Source organism: Anabrus simplex, chromosome 9, assembly GCF_040414725.1.
Source record: "Anabrus simplex isolate iqAnaSimp1 chromosome 9, ASM4041472v1, whole genome shotgun sequence".
NCBI lineage: Eukaryota > Metazoa > Arthropoda > Insecta > Orthoptera > Tettigoniidae > Anabrus > Anabrus simplex.
In genome coordinates this window covers 79,325,666-79,344,969 of record NC_090273.1, presented here as the reverse complement: position 1 = coordinate 79,344,969, position 19,304 = coordinate 79,325,666, and the positions used below count along the sequence as shown (strand labels likewise).

The following is a 19,304-nucleotide window of genomic DNA, read 5'->3' as shown; positions in this document are numbered from 1 at the left end:
GACTACACAATTTCCTGAATGAGGCCAACGCATTTCGCTAATACCAAGAATGTTGATCTTGAGTCTCTCCACCTCCCTGATTGCGTTATGAGTCTTTACATTTTGAAACAAGCTATGAACTTTCCACGTTGCTATCTTTCTCATGACTGGCCTGGAGATTCCTAGCACCCCCTGCCCACTGAAGGGCTGTTGGGGACTGGGGGCCTTGGCTTTACGTTTTCCAGTCATGCTAAAGATTTTCCTGGGGATTAAATATGAGGTGGTTTCCCGTTGCCTTCCTTGTGCAGTTTTGAGACTGCTTACACCACTATGGTTATGCTCCCAAATGTGTGTCACATCACCGTATTAGCTGATACTTTGGCTGGCTCCAATGTGCACTAATAACGAAGCTGCTGCCCTCTGTCATCATGGATTCCAGTGGCATTTCCTCCACTGAGAGACCATACCTCTCCCTAAAGGTTCAAGCGCCTAAAGCCTTTTAGGGTGGTCAGGTTATTTCCCGCCACCCAACATTCCGTGTTGAGACGCTGGCTGTACGGTCTACTCCATATAACACATCAGATTCTGTGGTCTACATAACACCGGATATGTAGTGTGGAGTTCCTATATGAATCATGGTTTCTATGGCATTTATGTCACTCTCATCAGTTCTGGTAGTAATCAGAAACCTAGGGAGGCTGGATCCCATTCCCTTACGCTGCGCTTGTTCCCAGGGGGTTGAACACCTTAAAGAATCAAAAGTTAAAGACTTTGGTGGGATACCTCCTTGGGAAGGCTGAAGACGTTTCAAAGCCATGTCCGAAATCATCCTCCTTGAATGCCACCCACTCCGATTAGGGGCCTCTGTAGCCGAACCAAGCAGCCAAGGCAATACCCACTTGGTTGTAGCAGGTATTGCCCGGAGTCTGATGCTGGATGATGCCTAGTACGGAATGATGGAGGCAATGAGCACTAGGACTCCCTTCCTCCAATCACCCGCAATAGCATGTAACACATACCGTGTACAGAGTAATAAATATGGAGACAATAATAAAAAATTAAATAACAATTAATAATAATATGTCCTTCTGGCATTCGGCTGTGCGGGGACCTGTGTTGTCAGGCAGATACTACTGCATGGGTACATAGCGCTCCCACTACAGCTTTTGAGCGTAGTCGCACGCACATCAAGAACTTTGAACTGGTCTACAACCAACCCTCATAAAAAATAAAAATAAAGAGGGGAGCGATGGCCACATGGCCCTTATAGTTGCCTTCTATGACAGGCCAGGATTACCTGTGAATGCACCCAGCCCCTCCCATCCACAGAGGGTCCAACACATGATGCCAAGCCACAATCCATTTCTGCGCCAAGTTTGCCCCTTTTAGTCGCCTCTTACGACAGGCAGGGGATACTGTGGGTGTATTCTTCGTCTGTGTTCCCCACCCACAGGGGGTATATTCATATTTTAATACTTGTGTATCATTTATAATGGAAGTTGAAATCATCATCATCATAATCATCATCATCATCTTCTTCTTCTTCTTCTTCTTTCAAAAGGCTAAGCCTTGTCTTTGCAACAATAGCTTCCCTTCCTCAGCAGTTTTTTTCATCTCCAACTAGGAAGAAATGACCACGTTCTTGATCGTCATCTTGTTTTCTTCCCTCATATCTTGCCATTGAAAATATTTTTGAAAAAAGTATCTTGCTAAAATAAGTGTTCAAATGAACTTTGTTTTGCATTTTCTTATTATTTTAACTAGCTGTCTTTCCTCTCCTATTTCTTGGAGAAACATCTCAATGCTCTTCCTGTCAGTCCAGCTAGTTCTGGTAATTTTTCTCCAAAAACACATTTCTACTGCCTCAAGGCAAGTTTTCTCCTGTTTTGCTAATGTCCAGGTTTCATATCCATGTATCAAGACACTCCATACAAAGGCTTTTTGAAATCTCTTCTTAGTGTGGATGGTGTGCTTGTTCAGCATAAGATTCTTTTTTTTTTTTTCCTGGAAAACATTCTTGACCAGTGCTATTCTTCTCTTGATTTTGTTGTGACATGCATTGGTTTCCTCAACATTGCTACGGAAATACCAAAACTCTGCTACTTCGTTGAGTTGTTCTCTCCCCATTTTTATCTCATTCCTTCCTCCACCTTCCTTCTTGTCTATAACCATGGCTATTTTGTCTTCTGGTATTTATTTTTAGCTTGAGCTTCATTATCTCTTGATTTAAGACCATTTTATTCAGCTCCTTCTCTGTGTCTTGCCATTATTACAATACAACTGGGAAATCTGATGCAGTGAGTATGTATTCCATTCATCTTTTCTTCCATTATGGTTACTGTTTTCTTAATAAACATATGTTATGAGTTTAATTATGACATCTAAATATATGATACCTTACCAACGTCAATATAATCTAATGGTTGAGAATCTACAGCTTTCATATTCATTAAGAAAAAGTCAATAGACTACAATAATCGTAAGTTATTCTCATTAAAAACAAATACCAGCAACATCTATCCTGCAATATGTATTTGTCTGCATGCACAAATTCAAATATCACAGGCTAGCCCGCAGTCCATCCAAGGCAGACACTGACGTCATATGGTGCAGGCAGTATGTTATTTTTTGTGCAAGGTGTACAGAGGAAAGGGACAGAAAAGCAAGGAGACAACAGAGGAGGAACACCGAATGTGTTGCAGGCAACATTGTTGGAGAAGCGGAAGAATATCACAAAAACCACGACTGAAAAGTTGGTGAAGTCCATGTCCCGACGACTGGCAGAGGTTATTAAACAAAATGGTGGTCCAAAGAAGTACTGAGCTCCAAAAGTAATGTCAAAATAGACAGACTAAGGCACAGATGAATACTTCTTGAAGTCCACTTTACAAACTCTTCTGTTGTTTTTATCTGTTTTGTCAATTAACAGGGACAAATGTGCAGTGTATTTTTTTTCCTTGTGGCTAATACGCCTTATACATATAAACAATGTATAGCTCATTGTCTGAATTTACAGCTTTATTTCAATGAATCATCTTGTATTGTGTTCTATCAGAGCAATGGATACTTTCTGGAACAACTGTATAAAATCTTGCATGCTGTTAATGTAATATTTTATTAGCACAAATTATAAAATGTTGGATTCCTGTTCTGAACCACTCATTTTGTCATGCAGTGGATAGCCTACATAAAGCAGATGTGCAGTGATATTTTGATGCTATAAATTGATTGTCCTATCAGGTTTCATTGCAATCAATCTGGTCCAACCTAAACAATTCCCTTGTCAGTGAAATGGAACTAGAAAGTTATTTATTAAACATGTTTTAACTGGGTTCCGTACTTCTACAAATTCAAATTATGTCAAAGAAATTTGTTTAAATAAGATCAGTTATACAACAAAGACACTTGGTTTACGTTGCATCAATACAGATAGGTCTTACGGAGATGAGGGGATAGGAAAGGACTACGATGGGAAGGAAGCAACTGTGGCCTTAGTTAAAGTACAGCCCCAGCATTTGCCTGGTGTGAAAATGGGAAACCACGTCAAACCATCTTCCGGACTGCTGACAGTGGGATTCGAACCACTATCTCCCCAATGCAAGCTGACAGCTATGTGACCCAAACCGTGCAGCCACTTGCTCAGTCATTTGGAGATTAAAATCTTTCAGAAATCTTTATCAAACTTGTTGAAGGATTTCAAACTAACTGTAATTAACTGTAATTGACTATTTATTTATCTATAAATAGAGTATAATTTTCAGGTGTTAGGAATTACTACATAAAATAATTCTAATTCATATAAAATGAAGAATCAGTCATTTTGGCAGACCACTGTCCTGTTGCTTGTCACAGCAAATCTTATGAAACTTAAGTACCATTAAAATGTAAGTGCAGGACAGAAAACAAAATTCATGACAATTAGGAAGCAGAAAATCAACCATGCTTTTATGACTCTGGGCAAAAACACTATTGAAAATATGTGTCACATTTCAAGTACCTATGGTGCTGGCTGACACAAGAATGGGATCTGAACATAGAAATTAAGATTAGAATCAGTATGGCAAAAAGTGTGTTTCTCAAATTAAAACAGCTGAAACCATAATTTACGGTTTGTTTTTATAAGTGGCTTTACGTTGCACTGACATTAGATAGGTCTTATGGCAATGTTGGGATAGGAAAGGCCTAGGAGTGGGAAGGAAGCGACCATGGCCTTAATTAAGGTACAGCCCCAGCATTTGCCTGGTGTGAAAATGGGAAACCACAAAAAAACACCTTCAGGGATGGCGACAGTGAGATTCAAAACCACTATCTCCCAGATGCAAGGTCACAGCTGTGCACCCCTGACTGCATGGCCACCTCGCCTGGTGATTTACGGTTTGAAACTTTTTGGTGTGTCGTGAAGTGTTGTGTTATCAGTGCTGCTTTACAGTATCAAAAGATGGACACCAAAGCTTCATCAATGAACCGATTGCAGGTCTTTGAAGTGTGGATGCACCTCAGAATGTTCAAGATCCCATGGGTAAACCCTGTCACAAATGAGGAGGTATTCTGTGATTTTGGGAAATCCTGTGGTCTTAAATTTTGCAAAATGCAGGAAAGCAATATATTTCTGTCACATCTTCCTAAATGACAAATACAGCCTGATACAACTGATCATAGAAGACAGGATGGATCAGAGTTGATGTACCATGAATGTTGATTCACTGTCAGAGGTTTTGCATCCAGGGTAATCTTCTCCTCCCACATCCATATTTCTCTTCTGCCTTGCTTTCTGTGATGAGTTGTATCAGGCAGAAGAAATCAATGGATAAATCAAACTATACTAGATCTGACTGAAGAATAACATAAGTTACACAATTGCAAGGTAGGCTAAAGGCAATTAGAGAATAAGGTAAGCAGAGTGTGTGCTAACAGCAAAACATTAATACGGCTGAAATTAAAGTTAATTAATACTTTAATGTTTTAGAATGCTGCAGGAAAGAAAGAAAGAAAGAAAGAAAGAAAGAAAGAAAGAAAGAAAGAAAGATAGAATCTGCAATATGCAGATGATACTTCTACTTGCAACAAGTATTGAAGATCTACAAACATTCCTAAACTGCACAGATGAATACAGTTCTGTATCAGGTGCAGAAAAAGACCAAAGTAATGGTTCAATCACTCGCACTACTGATCTGCATTTAGGGCAGTTGCCCAGGTGGCAGATCCCCTATCTGTTGTTTTCCTAGCCTTTTCTTAAATGATTGCAAAGAAATTGGAAATTTATTGAATATCTCCCTTGGTAAGTTATTCCAATCCCTAACTCCCCTTCCTGTAAATGAATACTTACCCCATTTTGACCTCTTGAATTCCAACTTTATCATCATATTGTGATCCTTCCTACTTTTAAAGACACCACTCAAACTTATTCGTTTACTGATGTCATTCCATGCCATCTCTCCACTGACAGCTCGGAACATACCACTTAAAGTCAAATAATAATACTAGATTATAAAATTTCACCTATTCAATACATAAGAGTTTTTTTTATTTAAATTTAAGAAATAGCTCTTAACATATTAGATATAGGAACATGTTTCAACCATAATGAGGGCATCATCAGGATAAAAATCTCATACCTGAAAGAAAGATAGATCAGGATCCTGATTCTAGGATTCTTAGTCGATGTTGTTGCTGATGATCATAGTACCTGTTAAACAAACTACAGAACCTCAGGCTATTGAACACAACGGTCCCCGCAAAATTCCAGCCCAACAATGCACCTTGATTCTATCAATACAATCGTTGGACATAATGATGGCATTCTGCATATATACACTGACTGACAGTGAGAATGCAACACCAAGGAGGAGTGGTTCGAAAGGGATGAAAGTTGGGGAAAAAACAGAGTCGGCACGGACGAATAATTAATGTTTATTTCAAACCGATATGCAGGTTACACAATGTGCACGGCATCGACTCAGTAGGATGTAGGACCACCGCGAGCGGCGATGCACGCAGAAACACGTCGAGGTACAGAGTCAATAAGAGTGCGGATGGTGTTCTGAGGGATGGTTCTCCATTCTCTGTCAACCATTTGCCACAGTTGGTCGTCCGTACGAGGCTGGGGCAGAGTTTGCAAACGGCGTCCAATGAGATCCCACACGTGTTCGATTGGTGAGAGATCCGGAGAGTACGCTGGCCACGGAAGCATCTGTACACCTCGTAGAGCCTGTTGGGAGATGCGAGCAGTGTGTAGGCGGGCATTATCCTGCTGAAACAGAGCATTGGGCAGCCCCTGAAGGTACGGGAGTGCCACCGGCCGCAGCACATGCTGCACGTAGCGGTGGGCATTTAACGTGCCTTGAATACGCACTAGAGGTGACGTGGAATCATACGCAATAGCGCCCCAAACCATGATGCCGCGTTGTCTAGCGGTAGGGCGCTCCACAGTTACTGCCGGATTTGACCTTTCTCCACGCCGACGCCACACTCGTCTGCAGTGACTATCACTGACAGAACAGAAGCGTGACTCATCGGAGAACACGACGTTCCGCCATTCCCTCATCCAAGTCGCTCTAGCCCGGCACCATGCCAGGCATGCACGTCTATGCTGTGGAGTCAATGGTAGTCTTCTGAGCGGACGCCAGGAGTGCAGGCCTCCTTCAGCCAATCGACGAGAAATTGTTCTGGTCGATATTGGAACAGCCAGGGTGTCTTGCACATGCTGAAGAATGGCGGTTGACGTGGCGTGCGGTGCTGCCACCGCTTGGCGGTGGATGCGCCGATCCTCGCGTGCTGACGTCACTCGGGCTGCGCCTGGACCCCTCGCACGTGCCACATGTCCCTGCGCCAACCATCTTCGCCACAGGCGCTGCACCGTGGACACATCCCTATGGGTATCGGCTGCGATTTGACGAAGCGACCAACCTGCCCTTCTCAGCCCGATCACCATGCCCCTCGTAAAGTCGTCTGTCTGCTGGAAATGCCTCCGTTGACAGCGGCCTGGCATTCTTAGCTATACACGTGTCCTGTGGCACACGACAACACGTTCTACAATGACTGTCGGCTGAGAAATCACGGTACGAAGTGGGCCATTCGCCAACGCCGTGTCCCATTTATCGTTCGCTACGTGTGCAGCACAGCGGCGCATTTCACATCATGAGCATACCTCAGTGACGTCAGTCTACCCTGCAATTGGCATAAAGTTCTGACCACTCCTTCTTGGTGTTGCATTTGCTCTGTCAGTCAGTGTATTTGAACTTGACACCAAAACCTCACTGACCCTTTATTCTCTAAGAACTATACCCTATTTTTAACCTCAGCTATACAATTTTTGGAATAGTGGCATTCATGAAACACCAGCATGCCAAAGCCCTTCATTGTACCATATGTATATATCTTGATTGACATAATGTTGGCAAGAGCATAGATATTTGAATGGGACTCCAACAAGTCAAAGCCTTATAATTGTGTTGTTGTTGTTTAAGTCATCAGTTCATAGACTGGTCTGATGCAGCCCTAAATGCCACCCTATCCTGTGCTAACATTTTCATTTCTACATAACTATTGCATCTTACATCTGCTCTAATCAGCTTGTCATATTCATACCTATGTCTACCTCTACCATTCTTACCACCTACACTTCCTTCAAAAACTAACTGAACAAGTCCTGGGTGTTTGAAGATGTGTCCTATCATTCTGTCTCTTCTTCTTGTCAAATTTAGCCAAATCAATCTCCTCTCGCCAATTCGATTCACTATCTCTTCATTTGTGATTCAATCTATCCATCTCACCTTCAGCATTCTTCTGTAACACCACATTTCAAAAGCTTCTATACTCTTTCTTTCTGAGCTACTTATCATCCACGTTTCACTTCCATACAATGCCACGCTCCACAAGAAAATCTTCAAAAACATCTTTCCAATTCCTATATCAATGTTTGAAGCGAGCAAATTTATTTCCTTAAGAAAGCTCTTCCTTGCTGATGCTAATCTGCATTTTATGTCCTCCTTTCTTCTGCCATTGTTAGTTATTTTAGTACTCAAGTAACAACATTCACCTACTTCCTTTAAGACTTCATTTCCTAATTTAATATTTCCTGCATCACCTGCCTTCGTTCAACTGCACTCCATTACTTTTCTTTTGGACTTATTTATTTTCATCTTGTACTCCTTACCCAAGACTTCGTCCATACCATTCAGCAGCTTCTCAAGATCTTCTGCAGTCTCAGATAAAATAACAATATAATTGGCAAATCTCAAGGTTTTGATTTCCTCTCCTTGGATTGTGATTCCCTTCCCAAATGCCTCTTTGATTTCCTTTACTGCCTGTTCTATGTATACTATGAAAAGGAGGGGGAACAAACTGTAGCCTTGCCTCACTCCTTTCTGGATTACTGCTTCTTTTTCAAAGCCCTCGATTCTTATCACTGCAGACTGATTTTTATACAGATTGTAGGTAATTCTTCGTTCTCGGTATCTGATCCCAATCACCTTCAGAATCTTAAATAGCTTGGTCCAATCAACATTATCAAATACCTTTTCTAGATCTATGAATGCCATGTATGTGGGATTGTCCTTCTTGATTCGATCCTCTAAGATCAGACGTAAAGTCAGGATTGCTTCACGTGTTCCTACATTTCTTCTGAAGCAAACCTGATCTTCTACCAACTCAGCTTCAACTTGTTTTTCCATTCTTCTATAAATAATACATGTTAAAATTTTTCAGGCATGAGATACTAAACTAATGGTGCAATAGTTTTCACACCTGTCAGCATCGGTTTCTTGGGAATAGGTATAACAACATTCTGCCAAAAATCGGATGGGACTTCTCCTGTCTCATACATTTTACACAATAAATGGAATAGCCTTGCTATGCTGGTTTCTCCTAAGGTAGTCAGTAATTCAGAGGGAATGTCATCAATTCCAGGTGCCTTGTTCCTATTTAGGTCGCTCACAGCTCTGTCAAACTCTGACCTCAAAATTGGGTCTCCCATTTCATCGGCATCAACAGCCTCTTCTTGTTCCAGAACCAAATTATCTAAATCTTCACCTTGATACAACTGTTGGATATGTTCCTGCCATCCTTCTGCTTTGTCTTCTTTCCCTAGAAGTGGCTTTCCATCTGAGCTCTTAATATTCATACACCTAGATTTCCTTTCTCCAAAGGTTTCCTTGATTTTCCTGTATGCAGCATCTACCTTTCCCAGGACCATACAACCTTCGACATCCTTGCACTTCTCCTTCAGCCATTCTTCCTTAGCTACCTTGCACTTTCTATCCACTTGATTCTTTAATCGCCTGTATTCTTTTCTGCCTTCTTCATTTCTATCATTCTTGTACTTTCATCGTTCATCAATCAGGTCTAGTATCTCCTGAGTTATCCATTGATTCTCAGTTGATCATTTCTTCCTTCCTAGCATTCCTTCAGCAGCCCTGCTGACATCATTTTACACGACTATCTATTCTTCCTCTATTGTGTTTCCTTCAGCTTTTTCATTTAGTCCTTTTGCAACATGTTCCTTGAAACAATCCCTCACACTCTTTTCTTTCAACTTATCTAGATCCCATATTTTTGCATTCTTTCCTTTCTTCAATTTCTTCAGCTTCATATGGCATTTCATGACGAACAAGTTGTGGTCAGAGACCACATCTGCTCCTGGGAAAGTTTTGCAATCCAACACCTGGTTTCTGAATCTCTGCCTAATCATAATGTCTATTTGATACCTCCAGTGTGTGCAGGTCTCATCCACGTATACAGCCGTCGTTTGTGTTGTTTGAACCATGTATTGGCAAGGACTAAATTATGATCAGTGCAGAATTCAACCAGCCGACTTCCACTTTCGTTCCTTTGTTCCAATCCAAATTCTCCTACTGTATTACCTTCTCTTCCTTGGCCTACCACTGCATTCCAGTCTCCCATCACAATTAGATTCTTGTCACCTTTTACATATTGTATTAAATCTTCTATCTCTTCGTATGTTCTTTCGATTTCCTCATCATCTACTGAGCTAGTAGGCATATAGACCTGCACTATTGTGGTGGGCATTGGTTTGGTGTCTATGTTGACGACAATAATTCTTTCGCTATGCTGGTCATAGTAGTTTACCTGCTGCCCTATTTTCTTAATCATATTAAACCAACTCCTGCATTACTCTGTTTGATTTTGTGTTGATAATTCGGTAGTTGCGTGACCAAAAATTCTGTTCTTCCTGCCAACGTACTTCACTTGTACCAACTAAATCTAAATTTAGTCTATCCATCTCCCTTTTCAGATTCTCTAATCCACCACGATGATTCAAACTTGTAACATTCCACGCTCCGACTCGCAGAATGTCAGTATCCATCTTCCTGATGATCGCCCCCTCTCGTGTAGTCCCCACCCGGAGATTTGAATAGGTGGCTAGTTTACCTCCGGAATATTTTTCCCGGGAGGAAGCCATCATCAGTACATCATTTATACAGAGAGAACTGCATGTCCTCGGGAGTTAGTTACGGCTGTAGTTTCCCGCTGCTTTCAGCCGTGTAGCAGTATCAACACAGCTAAGCCATGTTGAGTATTATTACAAGGCCATATCAGTCAATCATCTAGGCTGCCGCCCTTGCAACTTCCGATAGGCTGCTACCCCCCTTTCGATGTACCATATGTATATATCTTAACATTAGTATTATATTAGAATAAGGCATGCTTGTTTAATTAGTTTTTAGTAATGTTTTATTATGTGAAATCGCTAAAAAGCAGGTTCACCAACAGCTGATGATGACCTATTTACGGAGCAAAACCAGTACTGTTTTAATGTGAATAATTCCAAACATTTTGTAAAATAAAGTATTGATTAGGTGGAAAACTCATCCTTCATACTTGTGTGCTTAAATTATCAATACGGACAATGAAGCTGATAGATTATAGCATAGTTACTTTTTAAAAACTTCCTCATGCCTGTTTTATCAGCCATATGGTACTGCCTAATATCATAATTTTAATATCTCCCTGTCTTTCACATTTATTTTTAACTACCACAAAAACAGCTTTGTGATCACTAATACTATCTATTACTTCGGTTCCTCTAAAGAGCTCCTCTGGTTTTACCAGTACCGCATCCAAAATATTCTTCCCTCTAGTTGGTTCCATAACTTTCTGAATCAGATGCTCTTCCCATAATAATTTATTTGCCATTTGTTGGTCATGCTTCCTGTCGTTCGCATTACCTTCCCAATTGACATTTGGTAAATTGAGATCACCCACTACAATCAAGTTCCTTTCCTTATCCTTTCCCATATAGCTGATTATTTTATCAAATAATTCTGAATCAGCTTCTTTGCTACCCTTTCCCGCTCTGTACATTCCAAAGACATCAAGTTGCCTATTACCGGGCGAGTTGGCCGTGCATCCGGGATAGTGGGTTCGAACCCCACTGTCAGCAGCCCTAAAGATGGTTTTCCATGGATTCCCATTTTCACACCAGGCAAATGCTGGGGCTGTACCTTAATTAAGGCTACGGCTGCATCCTTCCCATTCCTAGGCCTTTCCTATCCCATCGTCGCCATAAGACTTATCTGTGTCGGTGCGACCTAAAGTAAATAGCAAAAAAACAAACAAAAAAAAGGTTGCCTGTTATCTTTAGAAATGAGCCTTACACCTAGAATTTCATGTTTGCCATCTTTAACTTTCTCATAGCTTACAAATTCTTCTTTCACCAGAATGAATATTGCCCCTCCTACCATTCCTATCCTATCTCTACGATACACACTCCAGTTCCATGAGAAAATTTCTGCATCCATTATATCATTTCTAAGCCATGATTCAACTCCTATTACAATATCTGGTAAGTATATATCTGTTAAATCAATTCTATTCCTTTCTTTACAATACTTCTACAGTGCAGCAGTAACATTTTTATGTCATCCCTACTCGATTTCCAGTTCCCTGATCACCGCTCCCTAGGCCACCCCGTTTCTCTTAATGTACCTGTCTATAGCGCTTCTAAACAAATTTCCTAACTTATATGCATCACTGCGGTTTAAGTGAAGGTTATCTGAGCGCAGATCCCTATCTCCTACCCACCCATTAGGATCTAGAAATCTCACTCCCATTTTCCCCACATACCCACTCCATAGCCTCATTTAAATCCCCAATCGCCTTCCAGTCAGTATTCCACATACACAGTATTCCACTGATAACAATCTCCGCTTCCTTAAACTGCACCCGTGTTGCATTTACCAGGTCCCACACATTCCCAACTATGTTCGTACTTATACCTACTTGTCTTACGTTGTTAGTATCAACGTGAAACACTACCACCTTCTCCTTTCCCTCATCCTTCTCTTCTACTTTCCGCGACATCTGCCTTAAGCTAATTCCTGGATAACACTCTATGCTGGTAGCCTTTCCTCCACACACTTTCCTGACATGTCTAACAATGGAATCTCCCATGACCAGAGCCTCAACCCTACCCACCTAATTTGATCCTTCCCCTCCTGGTCAGTCCTATCTTTCATGACAGCTGCAGAAGCTACTTCCTCCTCCCTTTTCTCCATCCCATGACCCTGTTCCACCTGTCTTTTCCTATCCACTACTCCAGATTTCCATTTCCTACATTTTCCCTTTCTCCTACTTCCACACTTCACAGCAACAGTTCCCTGTTCCTCATCTTCCCTCGGTTGTTCTACCTGCAGTGACTCGTACCGATTTCTCACAGACACCTGTCCTGACTTCTGATCCTGAATAGAGCTCTTAGCCTACAATCTCCTTCCCATCCCTCTTTTACACCTACTGTATCTTGTACATTGTTTGAGGGAAGCATACCTTCCTTCTTGTCCTCTGAGAGAATCCTAATTATCTCCCTCAAACTCTCCAACTCCTCCCTCATATGCCTTAATACCTGGCCACACCCACAGTTCCTACACTTGCAAACATGTCATTCAACCTGTTACGGTAACTTGACAGTAGCTGGCACAACAATGGAGCGAGTCCACTACTACAGGTATCTTGGCTGCGTAGGCCTACTTGATCATAACTGGAAAAATGCTATTGAAAATTGAACAGGTAAGGACTGCACTGAAGAGAATGAGTAATACCTCTGTAACAGCGACTTTAATATTAATCTCCATTTCTGTTTACATTGGTGTTAAGTATTCCCTGTCATGGTGCTGAAACCTGGACCATAACAGAGAACAACACCAAAAAAGTTTTATCCCTTGAGATGTGGTGCTACCAACACCTGCTCAGAATATCATGGGTCGATAGAATACGTAACACTTTGGTAATCCAATGCCTGAACAAAGAGCTAGAGGTCATGCACAATATCAAAAAGGAATAAACTAAAGTACTTTGGCTACATAATTTGAAATGATAAGTATGGACTCCTTCAGCTTATCTTACAAAGTAAAATTGAAGGAAGGAGAAGTAGAGGAAGAATATCATCTTGATTTCCAATTTCCACCTGAATAGTGCTTTCTTTACGTATGGAGATAATTAGATTTTGAATATCAGATGATACTACCTGTGCAGTAAGGAAGTAAGTAATTGTGGTACTGGTATATCTTAACCAACAGACAACTCATAGTACTTACTAATAAGATGACAAATTTTAATGAAAGCTAAGAATTATTTAATAAGGCATCATACTTAACAAGAGTGTGGAAATGAGCTTGATCAGCCTGTTTTCTTGAATGGGAGGCCCAGGACCAGTAAGTCCAGACTGCACATCTCAAAGGAAAGGTTGGAGCAGAAAGAGTTGGTCCAACAGGTCCACTACCTTGTGTATCAAAACTAACTTGACCACTTTCCAAAGCTAAAATGACATCATATAAGTATAGATAATTAGGACAACTTCTTTAAAACATCTTTATCTTATGAAAGTATTAAAAATGTAATTATATTCTTATAGTAGACTTATCTCCTTTCCAGCTTGCTACACCTATTTCTGTAGCTCTTAGACCCTCTTTGACTAATTTTCCACCATCATTTACTTCACAGAAACCTCACTATCAATGATTATTCATAAATCAATGTGTTTATCTCTAGCTTGGTCTTTCCCTCTTCAAGGCAAACATAAAAAATGAAAGAACAAGGACAACCTCCATATCTTCATACACTGCTGTCTTCAAACAGACAGGCTCTCTCTTCATCAGTCCCAGTTCCTCTACATCCATTACATCAAGACTGAAGATCTCTCAAGATGTCCCTCAATGAGTGTTGAAGTTGAAGCCTGCCCTTGTAATGAAGCTGGGAAGTAGTACTGTAACGTGAGGAAATACCAACCAATCTTCTTGGTTTTTTTTTTGTGTAACTTTCCCAGGAATTATAATATTGAACTGAAATAATTAAATTATGTTTAATTATAAATTCACTAGCTGATGTACCCGTGCTTCACTACGGGATTCTCAGAAAGACTGACTTTGTGGTTTTCCTAACTGAAATCAACATAGGTCATTACAAAATCGTAAGTATCAATGTAGCGATTAAAAGCAATGCTATCATATAAAATACTCGATCAAATGGAAAGTCGCACGTTTTATCACTTTTAACGAACAGTACTTCGGTTAGATTGCGGTGCCAATCTAATAGTCCAAAGTTCCAGAGCTGGGATGACCAGGCCGCAGATTGCCATGAACACTCATCTGCCATTATTCCGCTAAATATGCACACTGTTCATTCCAATCAGTGCCTCAGAGTAGGGATTGAATAGCCCGAATTCTATGATGATCCAGTGTGTTACGTACCAGTAGTATCAGAAAATGTATAAACCAGGGGAATGGCATGCTAAAGAAGAAAGTTACCTAACTCCCCAGCTAATTCCCATCAATATTCAGGCAGGCTGTTACACTCTGTACGACTGGGCGAGTTGACCGTGTGGTTAGTGGTGCGCAGCTGTGAGCTTGCATCCGAGAGATAGTGGATTCGAACCCCATTGTCGGCAGCGCTGAAGATGGTTTTCCGTGGTTTCCCACTTTCACACCAATCAAATGCTGGGCCTGTACCTTAATTAAGGCCTAAGGCACTCCTAGCCCTTTCCTATCCCATCGTCGCCATGAAACCTATCTATGTCGGTGCGACGTAAATCAAATAACAAATACTCTGTACGCAGCAGTAATCCTATCTACCGGAGATGAGGGGCAACAGTAGACACAAAGCACATCACGACAAACAATGGTCACTGTAATGTTATTGTTGATCAATGTTATGAGCGTTCTATATTGTAGGCCTACACATTTAGTTTTCTTTCGACTCTGTGATTTGTAAAATATTTTATACCGTAAACTGTAGTTTCTTATTCTCCGACTTTACATACAGATTTTCATTAAATACTGTTTACCCATTTTCTTGTTACTCAGCGCTGATATGGACTTAGTAACAAAAATCCAAATTCATGAATATATTTGTGATCATAGCCAGTACGGTAACAATGTATAAGACATGAATAATAGGAAATTTAATACTATATAACCTTAGTTATGTAGCATTCATCGGTTACACCTCTAATAAGAAATATTTAAGAATTACATTTTAGGCTTTCCCCTAAACTACCATTTTACTCAGCGCGAGTAAAATAATTTACATCCTAGACTATAGCGACTTATTTCTTGACTTTGCATACCGATTTTCATCAAGACAGGACTACTAATAACAACAATATTTGAGAATTAAATTTTAGGCCTTCCCCTAAACTACTATTTTTCTCAGCGTGAATACAATGATTGATAGCCTAGATTGTAGCAATTTATTCCACCAACTTCGCATACCAATTTTCTTTAAAATACGACCACTAATAATATAAATAGTTGAGAATTCAATTTTAGGCCTTCCCCTAAACTACCATTTCACTCAGCGTGAGTAAAATGATTTATAGCCTAGATTGTAGCGGCTCATCCCCCGACTTCACATACCGATTTTCATTAGACCACTAATAACATAAATAGTTGAGAATTCAATTTTAGGCCTTCCCCTAAACTACCATTTCACTCAGTGTGAGTAAAATGATTTATAGCCTAGATTGTAGAGGCTCATCCCCCTACGTCCCATACCGATTTTCATTAAATTCTCTTCAACCGTTTTCTCGTGATGCGTGTACATACATACATACAGACAGACAGACATAACGGAAAAGTAAAAAGTGCATTTTCTTGTTACTATGGACATGACCGATGCAGAAATACCATTATTTTCAAATTCTGAGCAATATACAGACAAAACTCTTATTTTATATATATAGATTTTGGTAATGAATATAATTTTTCAGCTTTCCATAAAATAGATAAAAAGTATGATTTATAATTGGTGTTACCCTATGGTATGGGGTAATACCAATCATATACTTGTTTTGAATTCTAAACAGTACAACACCATCATTGGGGTTATACCGATTGATATTTTAAGTTTAAAAAAATATTACTGATGGCTCCAGATGGGACGGAGCAGTGAAATTTACTTAATTCATTTATTTATTTATTTAAGAATGTAATGATAGTCTAATACAGAAAACATAATGAATAACCATAATAATCAATTAGTGGTTTACAATCTTAATTTCCATATATCTATAAGAACAACCTTACATAATAAATTATATAAAAACAAGTTTTCAAATTCTGGATATAAATAATTGACGAACACAACTGAGATGCTCTCTCTTCGAGCTGAATACCTTTTGTATTTGTGGAGGAAAATCTTCCACGAGAGCAAGATATCTTAGTCACTTTCCTCACTATTTGCTCCTTTTCCACTTCTGTAATATCAGGGTTGTCTGGAAACGAGTGATGGGCAGTCTGAGACCAGGTCTCGAGATTTCTCGAGACTAGCGCAGGCACTATTTCTCGCAATAAATTTCGAGGCACTATTTCTCGCGATAAATTTTGAGAGATCTCGAGAGCGTTGTCCCCGCATTGTGGGGCGAGCAGCGTGTCGTAGGGCTACAGGTAGTCGGAGCTGAATATTGTTTGTGCCGAGTGCGCAAATAGCCAATCAAAGGGCCTTCTCTATTTTGTAAATACGTGTCAACAAGCGACTAGGGTGTTCATTTCTCTCATTTCTAGTGAGGTCTATTTTGACGCAGTATAACATAATTTGAAAGGATACACATTCTGGCATTGTATGCAGACTCTTCCTACTCGGAGGAAAGTAGCTGACCTAAAGCTGCTATACGAAGCAGCTAATGGTCTATTTAGGTCTCCAGTTTTAGTTTTCTTATTCCCCCTTCACGTCCCATTCTGTAGTACCAGAATTAAGACTCTATTCCATATTCCTTACTCTGGCTTTCTCTCACCCAAAGGTTCTTTTCTGTACATATTCCAGCAATGTTTAATACATTATCTATCAACAAGAACCTAGACATCTTTGTAACGTTTCCTTCCTTCTGTCATGATATTTCTCATATAACTTAATTTTCCTTCTTGTTCTTTCCTGTTCTGCTCCTGTATTTACTATAAATGTATTTTTCTTTGTTAATGTCGTTGTGTATGTAAATATGTATTATGTATGATCGTACAGTTTATATTTGTGTCCTTTGTAAATATTTCTATATCTTTCATTTTAGATTAATATTTATTGTACATAGTTTGGATCTTTGTAATTCGGTGTTATGCTGTTGCTGATCCTGAATAAAAAAATAAAAAAGTACATGAATGATTACGCTAAGTACAAAAACTGATGGCTACTGTAGGTACACGTACCCAGATATTATTTGAACTCGAGAGGAGGCAAGATGCGCCCTGCTGCATATGCAACCACCATTACGCATAAGTGGAATGTGTAATCTAAAATGCTTGAGTTTGCTCCAATTCTTTCGACAGGTAGGTGTACATCGTTATCAGACCCCACATTGAATATCATTTTATGACCACTGCTTGTGTTTACCGATATTTTGGTGACGAAGGAAATAATTCCTTAGAATGTTATAGAGTATTAGTATTCGCGTCATATGTAAAGTTAGCATAATTACCCAACAACAACAACAACAACAAGAGTACACAAGCAATTCCATGGAAAGGAAATATTCCAAGAAGTACAACTAATTTAACATTATAAATCCACCATCATCATACACAAATTCAGTATTTCCAGTGCTTAACCCGTTTGGTGGGCGATGCGGCGAGATCCGTGGCTGCAAGTCGCTTGCTCGGCGGGGAACATGGATATATCCGCCGATTCAAATTACTTCTTTTTTTCTCAGTTGCCTGCCTGCAGGGGTTTATTTCCTTTTCAGCAGCGTATTCTGGACGAGTCTGCACTCTGATGTGAATTTTATTTCAGCTATGTTCTCCCAATATCAATGTGTCATCCACGAGTTGCAACATAAAGAACGAAGCTTACGTCCGGGCAAGAACGACTTAAGGCCTAATACCTTCACGCTGAAGCTTTAGCTCATCGCCTAATCGTCCCTTGGACGTAATAATATTGCTGTAGAAAGGATTTCTAGAGATTATGATACTGAGCAGACCTCTCTGATAACATTTTAGAACTGTGACCTGATTTATTATCCCCAGTCTTGAGTTCTTCCTTCACGACTGGGGTGTGTGTTTACCGCGAGTTACACAACATTTATTATCATACGCATCCGTAATACAGGCTCATTTCATGATTTCCGTCCAAACTCCAGAGACCAGGCTTCTATTCGAGCCTTTTTCTTATATTCTTCCGCTAAAATGTCTAGAAGGAATTACCGGCACCCACCATTAGAAGAAGACGATTTATGGGTCGTGATAAACAAAATGTTGGAATTTAGTGGGGATAATAGTGATATTAGTGAAGTAAGTTCTGCCGAAGGGGAATTCATGACAGGAGCATACCTGGAATGAGTACTGTAGGCTCAAATGTACAGGGTTCAGCAGATGGGGCCAGATGCGAATGTTCAGCAGTCGTAAAAGAGAGAGCACGTGTTCGATTCCAATTCAAGTAGCGATTATGACAGTGACAGTGGTGATGCTAATACTGATTAAAATTCAACCAGTGCAAGTTCTTAGTCAACTTATACTGAAAATCTACAAATAAGTTCCCGCCTTGATCCAAAATTCCATCGTGATGTAAAGGGAGAGTTTTTACGGAGAACAAAACTGAGCAAAATACTGTAATTACTCTTTTATCATGATATATGCCAGAACATATTTGAACAGACAAAAGATACCCAGCAGAAAATCACACATAAAACCCAGTTTAGTAAGATGAAACGAAGGAGTCGAGATCAAGACCGGGTCCGAACAAATAAGGCCGAAATAAAGCATCTTATCGCCATACTGTTGCCACAAGCGATTGTACAGAAACCTAAATTAGGACACTATATTTCTCACATTCGCTTATTCACTACGCCTATTTTCTATGAGCTGGTGACACCGAAGAGACTTTTTCTCGCC

General features: G+C 40.1%; 1 protein-coding gene across 2 annotated transcripts in view; it reads right to left on the bottom strand.

Moving 5' to 3' along the window:
• mei-218 (meiotic 218) overlaps positions 1–19,304 on the bottom strand; it is a 183,133-nt gene that overhangs the window by 61,998 nt on the left and 101,831 nt on the right. For both annotated transcript variants that reach the window (XM_067153363.2, XM_067153364.2), the window contains one exon: positions 13,585–13,750. In XM_067153363.2, coding sequence (XP_067009464.1) covers positions 13,585–13,750 — 166 coding nt within the window. The remainder of the gene's footprint in view (positions 1–13,584; positions 13,751–19,304) is intronic.